The sequence below is a fragment of the Mustela lutreola genome, chromosome 3, assembly GCF_030435805.1.
Source record: "Mustela lutreola isolate mMusLut2 chromosome 3, mMusLut2.pri, whole genome shotgun sequence".
Classification (NCBI taxonomy): domain Eukaryota; kingdom Metazoa; phylum Chordata; class Mammalia; order Carnivora; family Mustelidae; genus Mustela; species Mustela lutreola.
This window is the reverse complement of record NC_081292.1, coordinates 38,787,437-38,815,113: the sequence shown is the minus strand read 5'-3', so window position 1 is coordinate 38,815,113 and position 27,677 is coordinate 38,787,437. Positions and strand designations below refer to the sequence as shown.

General features: G+C 42.6%; 1 protein-coding gene across 2 annotated transcripts; it reads left to right on the top strand.

Moving 5' to 3' along the window:
• The first annotated feature begins 1,747 nt into the window (after positions 1-1,747).
• On the top strand, positions 1,748-27,200 carry ERICH5 (glutamate rich 5). Of its 2 annotated transcripts, none has more exons than XM_059165954.1 (3): positions 1,748-2,330; positions 21,070-22,101; positions 23,669-27,200. In XM_059165954.1, the coding sequence occupies exons 1-3, from the start codon at positions 2,273-2,275 to the stop codon at positions 23,779-23,781; spliced, it is 1,203 nt and encodes a 400-aa protein (XP_059021937.1). In that variant the 5' UTR covers positions 1,748-2,272; the 3' UTR covers positions 23,782-27,200. The 2 variants fall into 2 exon arrangements, with proteins under 2 accessions (XP_059021937.1, XP_059021936.1); XM_059165953.1 differs by lacking the exon at positions 1,748-2,330 and adding an exon at positions 2,522-2,868.
• The last annotated feature ends 477 nt before the right edge of the window (positions 27,201-27,677 follow it).

The window sequence follows — 27,677 nt, the reverse complement described above, 5'->3', positions numbered from 1 at the left end:
CCCAAATTTTGGCCTATACTGAAAGGTCCATCCACGTATCTCTCCCCCTAAACTTCCTTGCACAAATTCTGTAATTTTGCCCAGGGACTTGGAATCTAGCCAAATCCTTAGCCACTTTCAAAGTACTTCTCTTGGGGCAAGTGGGTGGCCCAGTGGGTTAACGCCTCTGCCTTTGGCTCAGGTCATGATCCCAGCATCCTGGGATCTCTGCTCAGCGGGGAGCCTGCTTCCTCCTCACTATCTCTGCCTGCCTCTCTGCCTACTTGTGATCTCTCTCTCTCTGTCAACTAAATAAATAAAATATTTAAAAACAAAAACAAAATACTTCTCTTTCCTTGAGGCACAGTAACCCTGGACATAATGTTAGAAGGTGAGTTACAGTGCCTATTGTAATGTTACAAAGTGTACTTGCTCAAAGATCCCCCGTCTCCTCCCTGTCTCCTCTTCATTCGAAGGGATCTGTGAGTTGATTGCTGGGCAGCCCAGGCTTTGTCAGGCCTATGCTGCGGGAGGGAGAGAAGAGGGGAAGAAGGGAAGGGAAGGGTAAGAAAGGGGAGAAGTGAGGTAGAGAAGGGAGGGAGGGAGGCCTCTACACACCGTGAAGACTATAGTTGTCTACCGCCGTGACTCATACAGGGAAATCTGTCAAGTTTTAGACAATTTGAGCATCCAAGTTAATAATGATGGTGTTATGATCTGAATTGTGCCCCCCCCTCCCCATTCATATGTTGGAAGTTCTAAACCCCTGTAGTTTGTAATGTGGCTGTTTTGGAGACAGGGCCTTTAAAGAGTTAATTAAGGTAAAATGAGGTCATATGGGTGGGCCTTAATCCAATATGACTGGTGTTCTTGTAAGAAGAGGAGATGAGGACAGAGATGCTTACTGTGGGAAGTCCATGTGAAGATATATATGGTGAACACTGCCATCCCAACCCAGGAAAGGCCTTCAAAAGAAACCAACACTACTGACACCTTGTTCTCTGATTTCTAGTCTCAGAACTACGAGAGAGTAAGTTTTTCTTGTTTAAATCGATCAGTCTGTCGTATCACAGCTCTAAAAAACCAACACAAATGGTAACATGACCCATTGAATATGTAAGAATCCATGAGTTTTTATTTCTTATAAATAAGTGAATAATAAATGGAGGAAAAGGGAAAGTGCTCCCTTTTACTGTAGAATGCCAAGTAATAAATGTAGAAGGAAATATGTAATTAGAAAAACCACTATTTGATAACCATCATAGTAATAATTGGTCCCAGCAAGAATATTAATGTATGCTAACAGGGGCAGATAAAAGTTTGATGAGATATAGGATGTTAGTCTTAAATTACAAGGAGTAAATTACAATAAATTACAATGAGTAAAATAGTAACTTTTTGGTGGCAAACTTGGCAGACACTACCTTAACTAACCTGTCAAAGTTAGCATCACCAATAATGGAGGAAACTGACATCATTTGCTCTCGGTGGGAATTCACAGACGACATAACATCGCGCATTCCAGCCAAAACTGCACTGCCTGAAAACAATCCTAAGGAAACACCGCACAAAGCCAAACCGAGAAATATTCTACAAAATAAATGGCCCATTCTCTTAAAAGAGGTCAAGGTCATGAAAGACAAAGACTGGGGGAACTACTTCATATTAAGCAAACTAAAGAGAGGCACAACAATTAAATGTGATGTGTGGTCCCAGATTGGGCAATTGACTGAACTTGACTACCAGGTGGATTAAATAGTATATCAACAGCAAACTTCCTCGTGGTAACAGTACTGACGTTATGTAAGAATAAGACTGCCATCCGAAGCTAGTCTACCAATCAATATCCACTGACCACAATCGCCTCCTCCCCTCTCCAGCTATTTAGTGATGATTCAGATGAGCCCTCCCAGCCCTTCGCCCTCGCCGTTAGGGACACCATCCCTATCCCTGCTTCTGAAGCCTTTTCCCTCTCCTCCTCGACTGCACTCCCCACCTTCTGCCCACCTGGCTCCCTGTCCTTGTCCTCTCCAGCTTCTTCGCTCCCGCCTCCCGGACCACCTCCTCCACCCCCTCCACCTCTGCCGCGCACCCTCCCCTCTCCAGGTGCGCACCGCCACCGCGCCGCGCCGCCGTGCGCTTGCGCTGCGCACCCGCCGGTGCTGGGCGGGCAGAGTTGCAGTAGCGCTCCGCCGCTGGTGCGTTCTGCACGGGATCCAAGCTCCGGGCCGACGCCCGCACGGGGCCGGGACAGGTGGCTGCGCTGGTCCACAGGGCCGCCCTTCTGCCCGCGATGGGCTGCTCCAGCAGCGCCCTCAACACGGCCGGCGACAGTAGCGGGCTCCGCAGAGGTGAGCAGGGGACCCGGCCCCAACGCCGCCCGGTCCTCGGGATTCGAGTTGGCTTGCTCCCCGGGGGTCCGAAAGGTACGACTCGTGTCCGCCCCGTCCGGCAGGGGGCGGGCTGCTCGCTGACGACCGGAGTGGGCCCTGAGCGCCTCGCGACTCCCTCGGGAAAGCCGCTGGACCCGCGGTGTGGAGGTCCCCGTGCGCCCCGCCGCGCACGCTGCCCGAACCGGGAGGCCGAGGGCTGGGCCCGGGGTCGCCCTACCCGCCGGCGACCGGGGAGATGGCGTTCAATCCCTACCGCGGTTGGCGGCGGCTTCCCTTAAACAGATGAGTGTTTTCCGACCCTTAAAAGAGGTGCTCTTTTATCTCCCCAAAGTACGAACTTTCAGATTATATAAAGCTGCAAACTCACTGGGAACTGGTAACTATTCGTCTGGTCGTGAGGAGAGACGTGGTACCCATTTTTCTTTTGAGACCTTGCCCTCTCGTCAGCCTTTCAGCATCAAAGATGGTACAGGTGGACGGACGTTCACTCCATCAAGTAGGTTCTTGCTCTATTAAAGAGGTCAGATACACCTTCCCCTATCCTTGGCTTCAGTATTTCCTGACGAATATCCATGGGATAAAAAGTGGTCATCACCTAAATTCAACAAGTGTATTTTGGACGTCTATTATGTCATAGCCAGGTGTCTGGCTAGATGCTGGAGATATAAGAGACCTTCTTGGAGGAGGGGTGTTAGGGGTCAAAGAGACAGGCAATAAACAAGTTAAATGATTAAGTTTCTGACAGTGAGAAGTGCTATGAAAAGAGTAAGAGCAGATTAATTAACTAGAGAGTGACTGGGTTTTATGTGCACTTCTAAGATTTTGAATGGCTAACATTTTTAGACAAAGTTTCGAAGGGTAGGCAAATTCCTTCAAGTTATTTTGGAGTCATACTCAAGGCTAACGCTAGGGGAAATTTTATATTCCAGTTAATTCCTTTTCAGAGGTCTTCTTTTAGCACCTTGTGTTATTCCAATAACAGAAACGCCTTCCCCTCTGATTCTGTAAGTAGAGAGCACAGGATTCTCGTGAATGCTGTTTCAAAGTTCAGACGCCGTGTCCTAGTCAGAAGTATGTTTGTTGTGTTGCAGTTGTTTTCATGGTGTATGATAAATTTATTTCTAAAAGCAATAAAAAGTTTGGAAATAGGCAAAGTCATTAAAACCATATATATAAAAGTGATTCCAAACCCTTTGTCATTGACAACGATGTGAAGTGATGGAAAAATCCATTCCTAATGTACAATACTCGCTAACCTTTCTTTTTTTTAAAATTTTTTATTTTTTATAAACATATATTTTTATCCCCAGGGGTACAAGGTCTGTGAATCGCCAGGTTTACACACTTAATAGCACTCACCAAAGCACATACCCTCCTCAACGTCCATGCTAACCTTTCTTTTAAAGAAACGAAAGCCTCATACCTCAAACATGCTCTCAAGAGGTCAGTGCAAAATAATAATAATAATAATAATAATAATAAATTTTAAAAAATTTTAAAGAGGCTAGAACAAGGAACAATTTCTTTGATATTTCACTTTATTTTATGAAACCGGGTAGATTTTGCATTCTGTTCCATGACAAATCCTTGTTGTTTTCAATATGAAAAACTGAGGAAAATTGATGCTTCAAGAAGGTAGACCATATTTTGGTTTCTCTTATCCCCTTCTGTGGCCCCAGATATCCCAGGAGTAGCATACTGATTTAAGAAGCAGAACACTAGGGGCACTTGGATGGCTCAGTGGGTTAAGCCTCTGGCTCTTGGTTTTGACTCAGGTCGTGGTCTCATGGGATGTGAGATGGAGTCCCATCCTGAGCCATGCCTCAGGCTCCACACTCAGCAGGAGTGGGCTTGAAGAGGCTCACCCTCTGCTCCTTCCCCTTGCATGTGCACGCTGTCTCATGCCCCCCCCCCATAAATAAATGGGGGTGCCTGAGTGGCGCAGTTGGTTAAGCCACAGACTCTTGATTTCCACTCAGGTCATGATCTCAGGGTCCTGGGATCCCTGGAGTGGGCCTCTGCGCCCAGTGCAGAGTCTGCTTCAGGATTCTCTCTCCCTCTGCCCCTCTTCCTGCTTGATCATGCTTTCTCAATCTCTCTCAAATAAATAAATAAATAAATGTTTAAAAAATATATAAATAAATCTTTTTTTCTTAAAGCTGAGCACTGTATCATCATTGTAGATTTTATTTTTTACTTCTTAAAGTTTTTTTATTTATTGAAGAGAGAAAGTGCATGCACACATGTGAAAGAGCAGGGAAAGAGGGATAAGCAGACTCCATGCTGAGTGTGGAGGCTGGGTTTGATTCCAGGACCCTGAGATCATGACCTGAGCTGAATTCAAGAGGGAGCTCAGCCACCTGAACCACCCAGACACCACCCCCCCATTACAGATATTTTTTAACTGATAAAAACATGACTCTGGGGAATGTTACTCTTAGGGAAGGGCATAAGTATCTAATAAGGGGAATGAGTTTTTAATCCTTTCAAAACATAATGAATAACTTTGTTTAAAAAAAAAAACATTTTATCGCCAGTATTAATAACCATCAATATAAGTCACACCCTTTCATTTTTTATTCATGCTTTCCTTATTGTTCTAAGTTTTCCTGGATGTTGTTCTGAAAGAAATGTTAAAATGCCCAACAACCAGGTTAAGCGTATAGAAAATTAATCCACTGCATAAATTGCTCAATGCACATATTGAATCAGTCAACAGGTGTATTTTGCTTCTGATCCCCAATCACACAATACTCTCTTGTAATTGGATACTATTGTATGTTCATCAGCATTTCAACTCCATGATCTTGGAGGCTCAATAAATAATTCATTCCTATTTGTGCAGCTTAAAACTTCTTTAAATCCTAAATCCAATCCTAAGTCTGTGTGTATGAGTTTTAGATTAAAATAAAAATCCAAGTTTATTAAATGTCCTGTAAGTACCTTTATTAAGTGTACCCCTGGTGCCTAACAATACTTGGCACATAGTTGTTGAATTAATTACTTCACTTAATCTTTATGACAATACTGTAAGTATAGTTATCTCCATTTCAAAGATAAGGAGCCCTGTGACCTTGGACAATTATTTACTCTTCAGAGTCAGAGCTGGGCTTTGAATTCAAGTCCTCTGCTTCCAGAGCTTGACCTGTTTCTCCTTAAATCATTTTTTGATAACTAGATTTAAATCTGTTTTTGCCTCAGATCACTCTGGATCCCCATTAGACTTGTATGTCATCCACTTTCCAAACAACAAAAGAAATCTAATTAAGTATAATATAATATTATAATTTAATAAGTTTAATAATATAATTATAGTTTTATCAAAATCCCTAGATAAGATCTATAGTAATAAATATGATACAGTTGTGATATATGTAATAAATACATTTGTTCTATATTAATATATAATGAACATATTTTAATAAGTATTTCTTTATCCCAAATGAGTCAGTAAAATATGAACTTTGTATTTACTTCCAAATATAAACTAGGAATATTTGGAAGACATTTATTTAACCCTAGAGCTATTTTGAGCAGAGTACATAGATGTAGAGAAACTTCTGGTCCCTTCCACAGGGATACAGATAATCCTCATATCCTACCAGACATTCTTTAAATTCACAATATCGGGGCGCCTGGGTGGCTCAGTGGGTTAAGCCGCTGCCTTTGGCTCAGGTCATGATCTCAGGGTCCTGGGATCGAGTCCCACATCGGGCTCTCTGCTTCCCTCTCTCTCTCTCTCTGCCTGCCTCTCCATCTACTTGTGATTTCTCTCTGTCAAATAAATAAATAAATAAATCTTTAAAAAAAAAATAAATAAATTCACAATATCAACCTTAAACCCACATGGGTTGATGTTAAAATATGAGAACTAGCCTGTAGACTGGATTTGCACTGACAAATTCTGAATTTTCTGTTAAGTAGCTTAAGAACTGTCATACATGACATAATATTAGCTTACAAGCAAAATAATCATTAAATAGTGGTTTGGGCTAGATTACCTCTGAGATCAATTATGACTCTACAGGATTTTTCCTGTACCATCAAAATATGAAGGTACTTATTTTCTGGGCTTAAATGTAAGTCAGATAGCAGCTGTTTGGTTAGGTAGCTGTTAGGCTAAAGAGAAAAAGCCCTTCCACTGATCACATGGCTGTGTTTGCTTGGACCCATCAGACATGGAATCCCACCAAGCTTCTTTCCCTCACCTCTGAAGGTGACTGACTATGGAAAGAGACGTGGGGGACCAGGACACAAGTGGGTAGTCAGTGCTTTCAAAGTGTTGAACAGGGCCTGTATATGCTAGTCACACATAGGTTTTTACTGAATGCCCTAAAATCTAGGAGGAAAGAGGCTTTTCTTTCCAAAAGGACGATTATACAGATTGAGTGGACTTTCTTGTATTTGTGGAATCAAGTCTAAATTTGGGGGCCATATTCAAAATTTCTTTTCAGCACCCCGAGGGTCCGGTGGAATTGAACACAAAGGTTTTGTTGACTTTACGGACTTTAACGGACTCACAAGTCTCTAGGTTTTCGTACCTGAAGCGTCCCCCTGTGCTGCCAGCCTCCTATGTCCATGTGTGATCCTTGCCTGCTCTTCCCTAATATAAATGCCAACTATTTCTGGCAGACTTCTTCCTGAAATCTTCCAGCTTCAGCACCAGCACGGACGAAGTAAATAGATGGTCATTATTGACAGTTTCACTGCTAGGTTAATAGGTACATTTCCACTGCTAGCTATAATCATTTGTTTATTCTACCCTCAACTCTCCACTAGCTGCTTGGAGTCCGTGTTACCAAGGCAATTGAACGAGGCTTGAATTTCACACTGTTATGTGAATTGTTCTTTGTACTGTGGAGATACCTTCAGCCAATATTTTCACACAGTGATATTTCAGTCCTAAGTAGACAAACGTTTTTTCTTTGTAATTGAAGTCTAAATATCATCAACATTATAACTCATTTTAATCGGCTTGGCTGCAGATATTATATATAAAAATGGGATTTATTCCTTTATAATGCTGGAAGTCAGGGCGCCTGGGTGGCTCAGTTGTTGGGCGTCTGCCTTTGGCTCAGGTCATAATCCCAGGGTCCTGGGATCGAGCCCTGCATCGGACTCCCTGCTTGGTGGGGAGTCTTCTTCTTCCTCTCCTACTCCCCCTGCTTATGTTCCCTCTCTCACTGTGTATCTCTCTGTCAAATAAATAGATAAAATCTTTTTTATTTGGGTGGCTTTAAAAAAGTCTGGTGGCTCAGTAGGCTAAAGCCTCTGCCTTCAGCTCAGGTCATGATCTCAGGGTCCTGGGATCAAGCCCCACATCAGGCTCTCTGCTCAGCAGGGAGCCTGCTTCCCCCTCTCTCTGTCTGCCTCTCTGCCTATTTGTGATCTCTGTCTCTGTCAAGTAAATAAATAAAATCTTTAAGAAAAAAAAAATGCTGGAAGTCTAGACCAAGTCTAGTATGTCTTTGTGTCCCTTCTAGAGCCTGGCACAGAGAGCTTGGCAGGTCTTTGTGATTGGGTGGTTATTATATACAGCTAATTAAAATGGAATATAAGAACCACATACGTGGCTCAAAAATTTGAAAACATTTGAAAAATGCATGCTTTGAAAAGTATACCTCCTGCCCTATTCCCACCATCTGCTTAGTTCCAATGATGCCCATGGGTAAATACTTTTATTGAGTGGAGGTTTTTTGGATACTCTTCCAAAATTTGTTTATACATTGCAAATATCATTTCCCACTCCCATCTACAATATACAATGTAAATTTAAAAGATTTTATTTATTTATTTGTCAGAGACAGAGCAAATGAGAGAGAGTGCAAGCAGGGCGAGTAGCAGGCAGAGGGAGAAGCAGGTTTCCCACTGAGCAAGGAGCCAGATGTGGAACTTGATCTCAGGACCTTGGGATCATTCATGACCTGAGCCAAAGGCAGACACTTAACCAATTGAGCCATCCAGGTGTCCCTATAAAATGTATCATCCCCACTATTTTTCACCTTGTGTTTTTTTCACCAAACAAATTGGAGATCTTTCTATATTGATATATAGAGAGTGTCTTTCTCCTTTTTTACCCTTGCTTAACAATATATTGTGTGATTTGTTTGGCCAGTTCCCTACTGATGGATATTTGGTTTGTTTCCAATCTTTTCCTGTTGCAAACAAGGCTGCAGTGAATTCCTTTATATATACATCATTTTGAATGCGTGCAAGAGTAGCTGTGGAACCATTTCCCAAAGTGGCATTACTAAGTCAAAGGGTATGTGCCGTTATGATTTTCATGGATAACTGCGTAAATGCCTTCCTTAAGACTTGTACCAGTTTACTCTCTCATCAACGATACAGTAAGTTTTTTTTTTTTTTAATAAAATTGAAGGATTTTCGAGATTAGTGCAGCCACATCAAAACATGGGCTTGGGGACGCCTGGGTGGCTCAGTTGGTTAAGCAGCTGCCTTCGGCTCAGGTCATGATTACAGCGTCCTGGGATCGAGTCCCACATCGGGCTCCTTGCTCAGCGGGGAGCCTGCTTCTCCCTCTGCCTCTGCCTGCCATTCTGTCTGCCTGTGCTTGCTCTCTCCCCCTCTCTCTCTCTGATAAATAAGTAAAATCTTTTAAAAAAAAAACCAAAAAACAACAAAAAAAAAACATGGGCTTGGAGGGGAAGGCAGGAGACAGGTAGGAGTTCCCACTTGGTTCCGGGTATTTAAGACTCTGATCCCCACAAGAATCTTCTAAAGCAAACATCAGTATCAGCAAAAACAGCTAGGAAACTGCAGTTTAGCGAGGAGAGATCACTTGCCCGAGATCTCAGAGCTAGCAAGGGATGGGGCTGCAGCCCAGTTCGTGTGACTCAGGAGCCCCTGCTCTTCTCACAGTCCAGTTCCCTCTGGGGTCCAGCCCCTCTTCTGCCAAACTTGTTGTATGGCCCGACCTGTAGGCAGAACACAATCCCTGTCTGTCCAGTGGGTGCATGGGTGGATGGCTGGATTGACAGAGATGGGGATTCAAGGGCATGAAGGTACCACATAGAAAAGCCGAGGGAGAGTAGGAATCGGGACCCAGGGAATAACAGAAACTTGGAAGGCAACGTTGGCTGCGGTGGGCTTGGGATGAGAGTGGGTTGTGGAGAGGGTCTCCTCATCAGGCAGGCAAGAGTCAACACAGCCAAACAAAGCTTCACTGTGTTCTTTTAAATCATGCACCTGTAAGGTTGCCCCACGTCCCAGCTAATGTGCACAGTTTCACTTCTGTGTTAATGTTTTACAACATCGGGTTTAAAATAAAAACCTACCACTTGTGGGGGGTTCCTGCAGGGCTCACCAAAACTGATAAAGAGCACCAAACTTGGCCAGGCTTCAGCACCTGGTGTGTTTAAGGGTATGCAGTTCCAGGTAACTTTTTTTTAAAGCAAAATACCAGACTATAGCTCTCCAAGTGAGTGTTAATGTCTGGAAAGCATCAAAATAACCTCAGAAACCTCTTTACTTTCCCAGAGACGTTGCTGTTGTTGATGTTGCTTGATCCCCTCCCTGGGAGTTGCTGTGTAGCTCTAGAGTTCATTCTTTTGTGCATATTCAAGGATATCAGAGATTTGCCCTTTAAGGGTGAGGACTGAAGGAAAAAACCCACCCACATTTATTTTTTAATTTTTTTTTTAAGATTTTATTTATTCATTTGACAGACAGAGATCACAAGTAGGCAGAGAGGCAGGCTCCCCGCTATGCAGAGAGCCTGACTCGGGGCTCAATCCCAGGACCCTGGGATCATGACCCGAGCCGAAGGCAGAGGCTTTAACCCATTGAGCCACCCAGGTGCCCCCAACCCACATTTAAAAAAAAGATTTATTATGTATTTGAGAGAGAGAGAAAGTGAAAGCATGAGCCAGGGGGAGGGGCAGAGGGAGAGAAATCCTCAAGCCGACTCCCTGCTGAGCGAGGAGCCCCACACAGGGCTCCATCCCAGGACCGGCAGATCATGACCAGAGCTGAAATCAAGGGCCGGGCCGACTGAGCCACCCAGGTGCCCCACATTGTTTTTGATAGCTAAATATCTATGGGAATTGCTTTATGAAGGTGGACAAAATAGGCCAGGTGATGATTGTATGCTCAGAAACAAGGAATGGTCGTTGGAAATAGGCAAGGAAAAGAAAGGTCAGCCTGTGTCAGAGGGGCAAGTTCAACTGACATCACTTTCTTCCCCATGGAAGGGCCCAAGGGGCTGTGGGTCCCCAGGATAACTGGGCTGGGCTGCAGTCACTGGGTGGGCTAGAGTCCTACATCTTAGGGAAGATGACCCTCTTTTCTCAGACTACATACTCAGCAGTCCCTTTGGCTGCTCCTCTAGGCTGGCTTCTCCAATAAGACAAAGACCTCAAGACTCGATAACATGTTCTTTATTCATGCTGAACACTCCTCAACATTCGAGTATGTATGGTTCTGAACACTTGCTTTGAGATGAGCACATCATATAAGGCTGGTTACGAAAGTGAAGTGTCCAAATGTGCCTTAAATAGGAAAGTCAAGATAGAAGATCAAAAAGCATCCATAGACAGCAAAATGGTATTCCTGCCCTCTCTATCTACTTTAGGGTCACCAAAAGTCACATTTCATTTACAAACAGCACACTCTGTAGCCCTGACAGTGTAGTTCAAAGTGGGCATCAAAATAGCACCAATTAACATCAGTTAGAATAAAATGAACTTGACCTCATGAGCCAAAGATTGAAACTTCTCTGTGTTTCAACAAGCCTTCCCTATGACCTGAGCTCTAGCCTTCCCATCAACTCATCACTCCCCCCCCAACCCCCCCACCCCCACCTCCAGCTTCCCAGAGTGAACCTCTCTCTCAGTGATTGACCTGCCTCTTCTCCATTAAAAGGAAGGTCTTCAGGATCTACTTCTTTGGATGCACCATCAAACCAAGTTATTGTGTTTTTAGTTTTGTTTTGTTTTTGTCTATGAGCTAATTGCCTATTCCTCTTACCAGCATTTTCCCATTTGGGGACAATACTTCCTCAAGCCTAAAATATATTTGTCCTTACATTCAGTGAAAAGGACATTTCTGCTTTATTCAGAGGCTTGTTTTTAAAACGTTTTTATAAAGGGTCCCTGCAGGATGAAAACATGACACACTATGCAGACTGCCCTGTTTGATCTGTCCTTATCTTCTCAGTCTCCCCCAGCTAATGCTCCTCTAGTCTATTTTTTCTTTTTAGTAAAAGGAATGCTTTCTGACTTTTTTTCTTTTTAGTAAATTTGCAAAAGAAAAGGGACTGTTAAAAATATTAAGTAATATTTTTATATTACTTAATATATATATATATATTAAGTAATAACACAAGTGGTACAAAAATTAAAAATCATAAAAGTGGTATATGGGGGCGCCTGGGTGGCTCAGTGGGTTAAAGCCTCTGCCTTCGGCTCAGGTCATGATCTCAGGGTCCTGGGATCGAGCCCCACGTTGGGCTCTCTGCTCACCAGGGAACCTGCTTCCTCATCTCTCTCTGCTTGCCTCTCTGCCTACTTGTGATCTCTGTCTGTCAAATAAATAAATAAAATCTTAAAAAAAAAAAAAGGTGGTATGTGAATGACCAAAGTTTTTTCTACAGTTATCAGATCTTATATTGCTAGGTTACATGCTCTTGTATTTTTGCTGCTATTCTTTAAAAAAAAAACCACAACTTTTATCTTTAGATTTATAGAAAGATTATGAAAATATACAGAGAGCTCCCACAGACCCCATACCCACTTTCCCTTATTATTAACATCTTATGTGAGTAGCGCATGCATATCACAATTAATGAACCAATACAGATACATTATTTTTTAAAAGATTTTATTTATTTATTTTAGAGAGAGAGAGCAAGATGGGGAGGAGCTGCAGAGGGAGCAGGAGAAGCAGTCTCCCCTTGAGCAGGGAGCCCGATGAGGGGCTCAATCCCAGGACCCTGAGATCATGACGTGAGCCGAAGTCAGATACTTAACTGACTGAGCCACCCAGGTGCCCTCCGTACATAATTATTATTATCCAAAGTCCATGCTTTATTCAGATTTCTTCAGTTTTTCTCGAATGTCCTGTTTCTGTTCCAGAGTTCCATCCAGGACTCCAGAATGCATTTAGTCATTGTGTTTCCTTAGACCACTCTTGACTATGACAGTTTCTCAGTCGTGTTTTAGATGACCTTGACAGTTTTGAGTACTGGTCAGGTATTTTCTAGACTATCCCTCAGTTGGGTTTTGTCTGCTGGTTTTTTGTTTTTTTTTTTTGTTTTTTTTTTTTTTACAATGCTCCTGGGGTTGTGGGCTCTGGGAGAAAGATGACAGAAGTAAAGTGCCCTTCACACCACATCATCACATCATCTCAAGGGTACACATTCTCAGTGTGACTTATTACTGCCTCCCTAAGCTTCTCTAATCCTCTGTTTGAAGACTCTGAAGCTTGGGAAAGGGTAAGTGTAGGAATTTATTTTATACTCTCGTCTTACTGAAATCTTCTAGCTTAATCATTGCCGTGATTCTTGGTCAAAACTGCCTCTTCCGGGGCGCCTGGGTGGCTCAGTGGGTTAAAGCCTCTGCCTTCACCTCAGGTCATGGTCCCAGGGTTCTGGGATCGAGTCCCGCATCAGGCTCTCTGCTCAGCGGGGAGCCTGCTTCCTCCTCTCTCTCTGCCTGCCTCTCTGCCTACTTGTGATCTCTCTGTCAAATAAATAAATAAAATCTTTAAAAAAAAAAAAAAACTGCCTCTTCCTATATCAAAGCTTTTTCTTATGCCCTGCTTTATGAAGAAGCTCATTCAATTCAATTTTCAAATGTCTGTTCCAGAGCCCCATGTTGGCCTCCCAGGTGCTTAGGACTGTAAGGGGAAGACAAGTAGCTTTTCATTCTGGAAAATAAAATCCCTCACTTCCCACAGTGCGATCTGTACTGTTCCCTCTCTGTGGAGGCAAAATCATCTGAACAGAGCGTGGGTCTGCAACCTGAGAGAGTCACAGCAGTGGTCACCTGAAAGTCCTGGGGTCCTACTCCGTCTGCCACTGCTCTTCTAGTCCTAGGGCCTCAGGGGGGCACTGACTACCCGCCCGTCCATTGTGAATACGACTGCTCTGCTGTAAAATTTAATATTTGATCCCAGCCCCCAATTTGCTAACTGCTCATGGGAATACTCGGCTTCTCAGGCACGGGCACCTGTTCCTGCCCACAGGCCTTCATACCCTGCACCCCCCCTGAGTCAAGCACAGGCACCGTGGCTGAGCTAGGGGAACAGCCAGCTCACACCGGTGTGGCCACTTGCTCGCTGCCCTTGGAGCGCAGGGTGGAATAGAACATGCCATTAACCTTAAGTTCAGAGGAGAAATGAGAAGGCTCCTTTTCCTGGACCTCCCTGAGGAGGGGGCTTAGCAAACCCAGCCAGTTCTGTGACATGAAGGAAGCTTGAGAAAAATCTCCCTCTCCGGTGTGGAGCTTACTTAGACCAGCCCGGGCCCTTGACATCACTAAATCAGCGTACTCACCTGATCCCCAGTGCTGACTATATGACAGGCAAGCATGAGGATGGAGCCCGGACCCTCTGTCTAAGGATGAGCAGCAATGCCCATGGGGAGTGAGGGACATGACCCCAGCAGTTCTGCCTACTTTTGATCTGTGTCTGTCAAATAAATAAAATCTTTTTTTTAAAGATTTTATTTTGTTTATTTAACAGAGATTACAAGTAGGCAGAGAGGCAGGCAGAGAGAGAGGGGGAAACAGGCTTCCCGGGAGCAGAGAGCCCGATACGGGACTCGATCCCAGGACCCTGGGATCATGACCTGAGCCGAAGGCAGCGGCTTAACCCACTGAGCCACCCAGGTGTCCCAAATCAAAAAAAATCTTTAAAAAAAAAAAAAAAAAGCTGAAGGCAAAGTGCCTCAATGAACAGGAGCCGCTGTAGTACCTCCTGGAGAAGCAGGGTGGGCGAGGTCTGTTGAGGTTGGTCAAGTGTCACAGTGTGGGCTTGTCAGAGACATGATCTTCACTTTCTCTCTCCTCTGCCTCATTCATTGAAATGCCTTTGATTTTAAGACTAGATTTCTGCCCAAATGCTGGATCCCCAGGTGCCAGTAGTGAGCATCAGTCGATGAAAAAAATGTCTTTCTCAGTGGTGAATTCTGTTGCTCATTTCAAAAGTGACGTTTTGTGCAACAGCTTCTTTGAAATAAGAGTGTCTCTTCTAGGAGTCGAAAAATAACCAAAGGAAATGAAGTTGGAACACGATTTCTGCAGGAGGTGACAATTTGTCATTACTTGGCCCTGTAGCTCTTAAATATCAGCCTTTCCCCTCCCCGGCCCAGCATCTCTGCCTCGAGTGTTCCAGAAGTGTCTCCCCAACGACATGGTCTTGTTCCTCTACAGTTAAACCTCAACATCAGGTTTACCTTCAAACTTGATCGAATTTACTTTGGGATGGTGAAAACTCATCTTAGAGAGTTCTGTTAGAAGGATGGCTTCTCTAGTCTTTATTTACCCTCTTATAGGATTTTTTGGTCATGGTTTTATACTTCAGTTATGTGGGGGTTTGCATAAGTTCCTCTCTCTTCAAAATGAGCGCCCTGTTCACATCTACTCATGACAGAATGCACTGTTGGGGATGAGCCCACAGGGACAGTGTTTGTAGACACTTTGGTGAGAGAAATGGGCAGAAACACCTAGAGCAGCACCACTGGTGGGCCCACAGATGTTTGTTGGATAAATGATGGGATGAAATTGAGGACAAAGCAGAGTAAGAAAAGGAGAAGATGAGTAGACTCTTGCCTGGGGGCTGATGCCTGCTGCGTCTTGGTTCCCAAAGGTCCAAAGTAAAGAAACTAGAAATGGTGGCAGCAAGGGAAAATACCAGGGTGCCCCTTTCTCACCAATTCTTTAGAAAACCTGGAGGTCTTTGGGATGTCTAATATGTCACAGCCATGGGATAGGAAATATTGACCTCAAGTTTTCCTCCTTGCTGGGTAGAAACTTTTCATGTCTGATCAGGGTAATGAACTGAGTTGAAAAGCTTCCATCATAATGTGAATTTCAGGTATGTTAGCTCTCGTTCTAATCCCTTCTGTAATGTTGCCTAGTATTTCATTTCTTTGTGTGCCTATCACAACGGTGCTTACAACAAGGGTTCTGTTAGTTCAGCTGTCACAATAAATTTGTTCACGGATCAGCTTACAACAGAACCAAGAGAAATAATGAGCACCAAAGGATTAGGCCCAGAGCAGTGTATGATTTGATAAAATGTAGGGTTCAGAAAACACACACATCTTTTTTTATTTTATTTTATTTTATTTATTTATTTGACAGACAGAGATCACAAGCAGGCAGAGAGGCAGGCAGAGAGAGAGGAAGGGAAGCAGGCTCCCTGCCGAGCAGAGAGCCCAATGCGGGGCTCGATCCCAGGACCCTGGGATCATGACCTGAGCTGAAGGCAGAGGCTTTAACCCACTGAGCCACCCAGGCACCCCAACACATACATCTTTAAACAACTTTGGATGTGGAAACAATGCGTCCCTCCACAGTATTTATTACATAATAATACAGATTAGGCCGAGAATGTCTCCTATGGGTGGACCAAAGATCTCACTGCTTTCCAAGTTTGCGTGCTAGAAGAAAGGATGTCGTACCTTCTTCACTTTCCAGTGTTTAGGGGCATGTTTATCCCAGCTCCTTAAGTTGCAGTTCATTCTTTCTGTTGCTAAGTTAGCTGTAATTTATTGGCAAGGCCACCAGGAGGCCATAAAGGACCTTTGTGAAATTGGAAAAAGATGCCCTTCCCACTCCTGACACCCCTTTGCAGATGCACAAAGGCTGGAGTTCAGCTCTCCCTCGCCCCTCGGCAGGACACCCTCTGTGTTATCCCCCAGCAGTGCCAGTCACGAGCTAGTGCTTTCCACATGCAAGGCGACACACAGAATCCTCACAGCAACTCTGCTAATACTGTTCCCGCTTTACAGCTGGTGAAACTGAGGCACAAAGAGCCATCATCAGGCTAGTGAGGACAGGAATCAGGACTCAGACCCCCTACCTTATGGGTGTTGTTTTTAAGGTCATATGATCTCTGTCCTCTCCTTGAGAACAGATTACCCTCTTCTGTCACATAAGAGAAAGAACTTTGGGGCTGTTCATTAAGAACCATGACTTCCAAAATACATTCATTTCAAAATTCAAGCAGAATGCAATTAATCGATATAAATATAAAATGAATGTGTCACTATACTTAGAACATTCTCTCTCTCTCTTTTTTGGTGTTCATTTTATTTCTTTTTTCCTCTAAGTTTTTATTTAAATTCCAGCTAGTTAATATACACTGCAATATTAGTTTAAGTTGTGGAATTCAGTGATTCTTACAAACAGTAACTGTGATACTTACAAACAGCACTCAGTGCTCATCCCTACTGGTGCCCTCCTCAGTACCCATTACCTGTTTAACACCCCCCACCCGCCGCATCCCCTCCAGTAATCATCCATTTATTCTCTATAGTTAATACTTCATGGTCATTTTATTTATTATTTATTTTTTAAAAATTTTATTTATTTATTTGACAGACAGAGATCACAAGTAGGCAGAGATCGAGGAAGGGAAGCAGGCTCCCCGCTGAGCAGAGAGCTCGACACGGGGCTTGATCCCAGGACTCCGGGATCATGACCTGAGCTGAAGGCAGAGGCTTTAACCCACTGAGCCACCCAGGCACCCCATTGGTGGTCATTTTAAAGATGTTTTATCTCCTTTGGGTTACTGTAGGAAAATACAGTGGCATTCTTCTGTAACATTTCCCAGTTTGGTTGGCTGTTTTCAGACTGACTATATTATAAAAATGTTCTGTGTTGAGGACATTTGCCTACTTCAAGCTTATCTGTAAGATTAGGAAAATACCTAAGAATGAAAACTGATACGGTGATCACGTGCATAGATGTTCTAGTTATGTGGCACAAATTGATAGATCGCTTGGACACTTGTGACATTCTCTGTGGATAGAGAACTTTTCACAAAGCTTTTGATTTTGGAGAAAAACTTGGCTCGGTCTGATGGCATAATATGTCTTTCAAAATATACAACTGAGTGACTTCGTTTGGGGTGTGTTGTGACATCCCCCACGGCTTTCTGCTCTAGAAGATTGATGCCTCTGGAATGCACCCACAGCAGGCCCAGCTGCATGGAAATCGTCTGTCTCCTATAACTGACAGTACTAATCACTGTAATAACTATTTTACCGGCAAATATAATTTGGCAGACATCTGTGATTAGTATATTAACACATTTCCCTGTTAATTCCCTAAGGCAGCCATCTCCAGAACATCCCTTGTGAGATCTTAATGAATCGTCTCGTCATAATGAAATTTCTTTATAAGCCTGAGAAATCCCTTTTGTTAAGTGGTCTAAAGGGCTATTCATTTGAAAGCTTCATTCATGCTGAGACCTGAGGGAGAGCCAAAGGATAGCCCTTCTCTCTGTTCTGACATCTGACTCCCAGGGGCACCCACTGCCAGGGCCCAGAATCGCCCCCAGTCCTTCCCAAACTCTGTTGCTCCAAGCCTCGGTTTACATTACTTTCCACCTGGGGCTTCAAGCCCAGTCCCAGAGGCAAGATGGGAAATGATTGGATGTGAACAAATGTATTAAAAGGAGAAACAGGAGCACCTGGGAAGCTCAGTCAGTTACGTGTCTGCCTTGAACTCAAGTGTCTGCCTTGAACTCAAGTCAAGATCTCAGGGTCCTGGGATCGAGCCCCACGTTGGGCTCCCTGCTCAGCAGGGCGTCTGTTTCTCCCTCTGACCCAACCCTCTTGTGCACTTTCTCTCTCACTCACTCTCTCTCAAATAAATAAATAAAATCTTTAAAATAAATAAAAAGAGAAACGATTGGCAATGAGTTGAATTAATGATAATACACAAATGAAGGAAGGGAAGAACTATGACATTATTAACTCAGGGAGAAATGAAAACTAATTTATGCAAGGTAATAGCTTACTGTTTGGCTCAGTTCCTCCTAGCAGACATACTTGTTCTATGGACATGTACCTGGATATTACCCAAATAACAAATAATTCTCATTTTCAATGATTGCTTATATACAATGGCTGAATTGAAAGGAAATGTGAATGTGTAAAGGGAGAGGGTAGGGGTGACAGAAGTGGGAGAAGAAGGAGCCCAAATCTTTATTTTCTATGGTGGGACTGAACAGAAATGCCCAAACTGAGAGATTATGAAGTAACAATTTGCTTAGAGATATAGAAGAAAAACATCCCCCCAAAACAGCTAAATGAATTAAGATACTTGCCCCTAGGGAAGTGAGAAGAGATCCGAGGTTTTTTTTTCTTTTTTTTAAGATTTTATTCATTTATTTGACAGAGAGAGACACAGCTAGAGAGGGAACACAAGCAGGGGGAGTGGGAGAGGAAGAAGCAGGCTTCCCTCCGAGCAGGGAGCCCAAAGTGGGGCTCGATCCCACAACCCTGGGATCATGACCTGAGCCAAAGGCATACACTTAATGACTGGGCCGGCCACCCAGATGCCCCAGGAGATCCAAATATTAGCCATGCATCTTACATTAGGTAATGAGATGTATGTACACATATATAACTGGGGTGGGGAGTAACTTAGGGAAAAAAGATTAAAAATAATGAAAAGAAAAACAATTTTCAGGGGAAAAAAATAGAAATATATTACCTAGAGGCCCATTTTAGCATGTTTGTTTATTTCCTCCCAGTTATTTTCACCCTCTGTTTGTGATTGTCTTTCTCTTACCCCCTCTTTCCCTTCCAGTGATTAACAATGCTGTAATCATACTGTGATAAAATTGATAGCTAACTTACTGAGCACTTAGGGGCACAGCAGACCGTGTGCTAATACACACTTTATATGCGCCATTTCATTTGATTAACCCCACTGTGCGTGCTGATATTTTAACTTCTATCATAATTATGTTCTTACATTAGCATATGGTCTTCATAATCCTATTTTTTTCATGGAATAAGAATATTCCATCCAGCAGAATATGTATCTTTCCCCCAAATTATTTGACTTTTGTTTGCCACCTCTTGCTCTTATAAGGAATACTGAGATGATATATTTAAAGCTTTTTCCTGACATGTATTTTTTTTTCTGACATTTTTGTTTTTAGGATAAATTTCCAGAAAGAGGATTCCTGGGTCATAGAGTAGAATTATGTTGCCAAGTTGCTTGTCTTAACTGTTTAGGGCATGTTCACGTTCAGTGCTTAATGTGATGCCTCATGCAGCTTGGAGACAAGTAGTGAGAGAGAGTCACTGTCATTTTATGGATGAGATACTTAGGAGCTAAGTCTTCAAGGTCACACAACTGGTGGAAGGGCCAGAATTAAAATGCATGGTTCCCAACTCTTTCATGATTTCTGCTCCTCCTCCAAAATGAAATGAAACCCAGGCTGAGCTATCCCTGTACTTTCCCTTCCCAGATGTCTTGGTCTTCACCTAGTGGAGCGTCTCAGTCATGGGACCCTTTCCTTTCACTGAGGGCCATTCTTCTTCAGGAAAAAGGAAGACCTCTCTAGCAGCCCAAAACCACACTCGAAATCTTCTATCAGTGCTAAGGAGGAGAAAGAGCAAGAAGCAGAAGGGACAGGAGAAAAAAAAGTGAAATATGCTTACTTAGAAAATGGGACAGAAACTATGAGAAGATGTCTGAGGAGCAAACATGAAAACACCGTGGTTTTGGAGGACCTTAACGCTTCAGATAAGGTGTTTGAGCTGAAGACAGTAAAGAAGTTTGACTTAGGGAGTGTTAGGGTCATGGTATGGCCTTTCTTTGTTCAGTTGTACACAGGACTTTCTTGAATGTTAAATCTACTCTTTTTAAAATTTTATTGATTGGGACGCCTGGGTGGCTCAGTAGGTTAAGCCTCTGCCTTTGGCTCAGGTCATGATCTCAGGGTCCTGGGATCGAGCCCTGCATCGGGCTCTCTGCTCAGCAGGGAGCCTGCTTCCCCTTCTCTCTCTGCCTGCTGCTCTGCCTACTTGTGATCTCTCTCTCTGTCAAATAAAAAAAAAAGATTTTATTGATTTGAAAGAGGGGCATGGGGCAGAGGAAGAGGCAGAGAATCTCAAGCAGACTCTGTGCTAAGCCTGGAGCCCGATGCAGGGCTTGATTCCACAACCCTGAGACTCTGACCCAAGCTGAACCCAAGTCAGACGCTTAACCGACTGAACCACCTAGGCACCCCTACATCTATTTTTTTTTAATTTTTACATTAACATATAATATATTATTAGCCCCAGAGGTACAGGTCTGTGAATTGCCAGGTTTACACACCTCACAGCACTCACTATAGCACATACCTTCCCCAATGATGTCCATTCTTTCTTTCTTTTTTTTTTTTTTTTTAAAGATTTTATTTATTTATTTATTTAACAGAGAGAGATCACAAGCAGTCAGAGGCAGGCAGAGAGAGAGAGGAGAAAGCAGGCTCCCTGCCGAGCAGAGAGCCCGATGCAGGACTTGATCCCAGGACCCTGAGATCATGACCTGAGCCAAAGGCAGAGGCTTAATCCACTGAGCCACCCAGGTGCCCCCGATGTCCATTATTTCTTGATGGTGATATTCTTTCTCAGGATAGAAACGAATCAACAATTTGATTTTTTCTTTTTCTCTTTCAAATGAATGATCAAAAAACAACTTTAAATGTGTATTTTTTTCAATCACAGAAGAAAGTGAGTCCTGCTTTGCCCAACCAAAACCACGGACACTGGGAAAAGAATCCACTCTTTTTGGCAAGGTGGAAAAGGAAAGTCCAGCCCCCTTCGAGAAGCTCAAGATTTCAGCAGTGTCTACAGCTAACGGAGTTAAACCTGTCCATGAATGGCCCCTGGCAAACAGTGCTGCGGATCCACCAGCATCCACAGAAGAGGCTCAGCCTCTAGACAGACCCGAGGAGTCGGGGCCACCCCAGCCAGGTGGCAAAGATGATACTCTGGTTATGGGAGGAAAGAAGAAAGACATGGGAGCAGTGGCAGAGGCTCAGCCTTTACAAGGAAATGCTGAGACCGAATCTGGAGGAACAGACCTCAAGTACACCAAGCCTTTGAGGGCCACAGGAGAGAGGAGCTCTCCAGGAGCAGTGGAGGGTACTGAGAATCCACAAACTGCCAGACAGATGAAACTTCTAGGAACATCTGATAAAATCCCTCCTCTGGAAGCAGCCAGAGAGCCACAACCTCAAGAAGCAATGGGCAAAGGTGAACAGACCCAACTCCCAGAAACAGTTCCCAAGGAGAAGGAATCTCCAGAAGTACTGGAAGGAAGTCAGTTTTTGGAAACAGCTGGAGAGCAGCAACTTCAAGAAACGTTGGGGAAAGATGAGCAGTCCCAACCTCTAGAAACCATTCCCAGAGAGAATGGAACACCAGAAATATCGGAAGGAAGTCAGTTTGTGGGAACAGCTGGAGAGCGGCAACTTCAAGAAATGTTGGGAAAAGATGAACAGTCCCAACCTCTAGAAACCAATCCCAGAGAGAATGAAACACCGGAAGTGTTGGAAGGAAGTCAGTTTGTGGGAAAAGCTGTAAACAGTGAGTTGCTCCATAAAACTCCTGAAGGTCCCAGAAACATGGAGCAGAGTCAACTTGAAGGAATGATAGTTGGAAGCATGGAGCATCCAGTGGGAATTCTAGAAATAGGAGCAAATATGGAAATGGTCAAGCAAATGCACACTAATGAAGAGGACCAACACATTGAAGGTAAATTTATGATGGTTGTTTAGATGTGTTGCATGAGAGATCATCACTGGGGATTGCTGTTTTGGGTGGTTGGACTTCATTTGACCCAGACCAAAAAGGCTTCCATACCTGGAAAATAGGCTTTTGGCTCTCCAGCAGAAATTTTCTACACTTGGTCTTAGCCAAATGGCTGGGAAGCAATCCAGCAAAAATTTTCTAAAGCGGGGCACCTGGGTGGCTCAGTTGGTTAAGCCACTGCCTTCAGCTCAGTCCCGCATTGGGCTCCTACCTCCGAGGGAGTCTGCTTCTCCCTCTGACCCTCTCCCCTCTCATGCTCTCTCTCTTACTCTGAATTTTTCCAAGTTTACTTTTCACTGGGCCCATGTATGGGATGAAGATCCGAAGTAGAGATGAATAGGTGGTTAGTGGGGAACTCACCTAATGAAAGAATGCCAACGAATGGATAGAACAGGGCAGTTTTCATCTTTGCCAATTTATCCTTAGGAAAAAGTAAATCACTGTCAGTCTGCTGCTGTTCTCCCGCTGGCTTCTTGTCCCTATGAGAAGACTAGGGACAATGCATCATCTCTTGGCATATGTGTTTTTAAAATGTACTTGACCTTTATTACAGTCATAATTTTTTTAAAAATGTCTTCTAGGCCATGATCTACATTTTAGTGAGTTTTAGCTGCATACTGCTGGGTAACTGAGGAAAGCATTCATTCATCTGCTTCTTAACTCATTTACGACCACAGCAGCAGTTTTGGAGTCCCAGTCATATGCCAAGTGCGGGGGCTGCAGGGGTGAGGGATAGGCCCTGTTCTCCAGGGGCTCACAGTCTGGTGGGAAGAAGGCAGAATTTAAATAAATTACCACAGTCTATTGAGGTAAGCGCTTTAATGAAGGTGTATAAAAATACTCCAGGTATAACAAGAGAGGAGCAAGTAAAAACATGTATTTGTCTGACTAGAGTTAGCAAACTTGGGTCATTCAGGCCTAGGAGAACGACAGTGAGTCAAGTGAGGGCCATGTGTTGTATCTTGGGGAGCTGTGGGCATGATACTGAACAGGTGCACCAACATGTTAAAAGAGCAGCTGCCTCTTGGCTCTGTCCATGAGCATGGGGGCCAATGTTGCCCATGCTGACTTCTTAGGGAGACAAATTTGTATCTACAATGTCCAGACTTTTATTTATTTATTTTTCAGACTTTCAACTGTTTGCAATTAATGATTATTTTCTTTAAACACCATCATGGCCCAACAAAATAGGTTTATGGGCATGCCTAGACCACCTTTTCATTTAAATATAAATGGAACTTTTTATTTATATTATGTTCTGCTCTCACTTCTTGGGTAATTCTGCAGTCTCATTTTATATAGGGGGATGCCAAGGTAGGAGATGTCAAGTGACATTGGCCATTCAGAGGATCTGAGAGAATCAAGGCAATTGCCTCTCTTGACCCCACCAGAGAAACTTACTAATTAGACCTAGAGAACAGAAGCTGCCCCATTGGAAACCAGCTGTCAGGAACTTTATTGTTAATGACAAATGAGCATCTCTTACTATCTCCTTTGGTTACTTTTCCAGGTGAGACAGGAGAAAAGGTTGAAACAGAGGCGGAGAACGAGAAAGGAAGTGAAGGGCCTGGAACAAAAGAAGAAGAAACAGGGGAAGCCGTGGGTCTTGCCGCAGCCACATAGATTGGCGTGATCGTAGAAGGATGAACGGACACAGTTGTGTTATAACAGAGAAAAAAAATGGACTGAAGTGTGTGGGTATAGATCTTATCTTTTATCTTATCTTTTCATGTGTACGTATTTTATACAAAGAGTGTGGTTATCGTGTTCTTGATTAGGTTGTTCCATAAAACTTCTAAGCCGTACACAGTTGTCTTAGGCACTTAGAACAGTAATGCATTCAAGACTGCAGCAGCCATTGCCCGTGACAAGTAGGGTGTACAATTACTGGAGGGTGAGGGTGTTTTCTTCATTGTGGTAATAGGTTTATTCTGTTTAGAAAATGAGACTCTGAAAAGAAGGTATAAGCCTTAGTTGTAGGGGGTTGGAGAAAGGGGTTAGCACAAATTAGGGAGCTCCTGATGATAAGGTTACACGGTTATAATTACAATGGGATGAGAAAGAACACAGTGTCAGGGCAAACTCTACCTAGTGTTGCTTTCCTGTGGCAGAATTTAAAGCTGGGAGGAACCTTGGAAAGTGTGTCCCTCTAGTTACGTCTCACTTGAAGTCTGTCTACTGCAGCCGGCTCTCATTTATCATGGTGTGTTCAATGTGTTAACAAAATCCTCATCAAAGGAACGCATCTCTGGTGCTATTGTAAGATCAGGTATTTAGACACCGAAAGGCTACACATTTTCCATGTGCCATTTTGAATTTTGAACTTACGTGAAGGATTTTAATTGGTGTTCTCCTTTCGACTGACATTAAAGGTATTTTAAATAAATGGACTTTTAAATGTATTTCAGAAGCAACAAACAATAAGAATTCAAGCCTAGATTAGAGGGGCACCGGGATGGGTCCAGTCGGTTAAGCATCCTTCTCTTGATTTTGGCTCAGGTCATGATCTCAGGATTGTGAAATCCAGCCCTGCACGGGGCTCTGTGCTGAGCTTAGAGTCTGCTTAAGATTCTCTCTCTCCCTCTCTGCCCCTCCCCCCCACTCCTGCACAGCCTGTGTGTGCACTTTCTAAAAACAAGCAAAACACCTAGTTTAGTTGCCTATGTGAAGTTTATTCCTTGGGTACTATTATTTTTGTTTGGTTTTAGATTACTGTGATTTAATGTTAGGCATTAGAGGTAGAAAGGAGCTAAGCAATTAGAATTTAAAAACCATTTATAATGGGGCGCCTGGGTGGCTCAGTCAGTTGAGCATCTCAACCTTTGGCTCCATCCCAGGATCAAGGCCCGCCTCTAGCTCCCTGCTCAGCAGGGAGCCTACTTCTCAGTCTCCCTCTCTCCCCTGGCTTGTGCTCTCTCTATCCCAAATAAGCAAATAAAGTCTTTGAAAAAATAAATAAAAACCATCTATAATATTTCATTAATGTTAAAATATTTCATTAATGTTAAAATCGAAAGTTACTTTTTAAGAATTCTTCCAAAATTTCCAAGGGATTTTGGTAAAAGATTATAGGTGAATGGTAACGATGATAGCAATCTTGTCTACCCTTGAGTGCCTTGTGTTCATTAATATCAGGATAGAATTATATTTTAGAAACACTTGGTGTCTTTTCTTATTTGCAAATATCTATTTTTTACGATAACTGTTCAAATGAATTAACTAGACTCTTTTACTTTAGCTTTGATATTAAAATGACTACTAAGATGATCTGTAAGTAATTTCAAGAATATAGGCTACAGGGAAGAATTATCATCTTTATTCTGATTTTAATATTAGTTTATGTTTGTGACTTTAAAGAGTAGAAGTAGACAGCAAGAGAAAGTACTTGAGTAGGTGACATCCTCTTTTCTGCTGAGTTGCTGGGTTGTGATTTGGAACTGCTGCTGCAGTCTTGGAACTTTTTATCTATCTTTAATGCAGGCATTTAGCCCCTTCAGTGGAACACGAAAGGTGCTTAATAAATATTTGTCAAATCAGTAAATGAATAATGAATACCAAGGGCTCCCATTTACATTGAATTCATTTAAAAAGAGTAGATTTTACAGATCAGTTTGTGTAACACTGACATTTTCATGGGGGCTGCTAAGCTCAGTAACAAGCTGTGTATTCAGTGTAGTTCTGAAAATGGCACTATGGCGTGGCCAGGAAATGAAATAAATCAGAACAGATATAACATCTTTCAAGCTGCCTTTTGTAATCCAAGGGGGTTTTCCCTGACCAAAAGGTATTTTTAAACAGATATCTAGTAAGGAGAAATGATAGCACTTAGTGTAACTATGAATGATCTCCTTAAAAGGTGGAATTCTTCTTTGTGTGAAGCACTTAAATAGTAGGCTTCGTTTACTTAATAGACATGAAGGTCCATTCTCTGTTGTGTAGGTTTTTTTTTTATTGGTAGCATGTGTTAAAGAGACCTGCTCAGAACTAGTTCTTGAACGAATTTTGTCTCAAAGGCATTATTATAGAGTTATAAGTTTTCTAATTGTTTATTAATCTTACTAGTTCCCATTAATTCCCACTTATTAATTTCCATTAATAATAAATTAAAATTAATAATTCTATTATCAATTTCCATTAATTACTAAAATAATTTATTCTTAGCTTTTGTATCTAAATTTATATACATTTCTGGCACTTTTTATACTTTGGCCTTTAATGTGGCTACTAGACATTTTTAGAAACTGTTCTTTTAGATGATATTAGTATTTTTTATTCAAATTAAAATGTTCCATAATATGTGAATATTCTAGAATTGAAACATGTCATCTAAATATTTAGTTTTTTAAATAAAGTAATAAGTGCCTGTAGTAGAACTCAATACAGAAAGGTATAAAATGGGCAGTGAAGTTCTCCCTCCCTTATCTTTAGTCCTTCCATGAAAAGATAAGTTTTCTTGCATATACTTCCACAAGAAGGTGATATATATACCATGCTTTATGCCTATGCTAAAACACAAGTGTGTATTTATATCCACATTTTAAAAGACAAATAAGAATTTACATAGCCCTTGTGTTGTGAAAAGTACACGTAAAACGACTAATCTATCCTTTCCCGTGTTAGAATTTTTCTCTTTTGCCAAGACCGACCGACAGCATAGCCCAGGGCATTCTTCACTCTGAGAAGAGGTCATCAGTTTTGCCCCAAATTTAAAACATAGAAGTTGGACCAAAGGCTTGAGCTGTTTTGTCATGAACTAATAGAGGAACTATCATTGGGGGTGGATTCTTTCATCCTGGGGTGCTATATAGCCCCAGGATTGTAGCCCCATTTGTGTTCTACTAAGCTAGTCGCAGTATTTTCTACAAATAAGTGGGAGGGAAATGGTGAAGAAATGATTTGCCGGCCGGCAGTCCCAGGAAGGAAGGAATGTTTGATTTACCAACAGAGGGCGCCAGTCGCAAGGCTAAGAAATACCCAGTCTCCTCCAGAACTCGAGCCCAGAAGCTGTGCCCTGGGGTGGGGGGAACCAGGAGAGGAATACGTCGCCACTCAGCAGACTTATTGGACAGTATAGGGAATACTGTAAGCTCACACCCATATCATTATTTCTGTGACTAATGAAAGAAGTCTCCAGACATCAAAGCCAGGTTTTAATAACTTTTGAAGGTGGAAGAAGGTTTAATAATGTGCTAAATTGAGATGAATAAACATGATTTTCCTACCTACTATTGGGAACAGAGATCAGCAAGTCTCACCAGTTTCCAGAAAAAAACAGTTCTGAGAAACCAGTTAGGGATGCTATTTTTTTTTTTTTTTAAAGAATTGAAGTATAATTGACAAAGGGATACTCACTTTGGTTTGAAATCTGCCTCATTTTTTTTCCTGTAGAACATAGGTGGTTCTCTGATTTTTTAAAATAAAAGTAACCAGCAAAATATCATCGTGCTATTATATACATTTATGAAAAAAGTAATGCATATTATATTGAGTTGATTTATGCAACCCTGATTCCAAACATT

Excerpts from the sequence above, each read along its gene's own strand:
- ERICH5 (XM_059165953.1), top strand. The coding sequence starts at position 2,655 with ATGAGTGTTTTCCGACCCTTAAAAGAGGTGCTCTTTTATCTCCCCAAA. Across the intron at positions 2,869-21,069 it reads ACGGACGTTCACTCCATCAA|AAGAAAGTGAGTCCTGCTTT; the intron begins GTAGGTTCTTGC and ends TTTCAATCACAG. Across the intron at positions 22,102-23,668 it reads AGAGGACCAACACATTGAAG|GTGAGACAGGAGAAAAGGTT; the intron begins GTAAATTTATGA and ends TTACTTTTCCAG.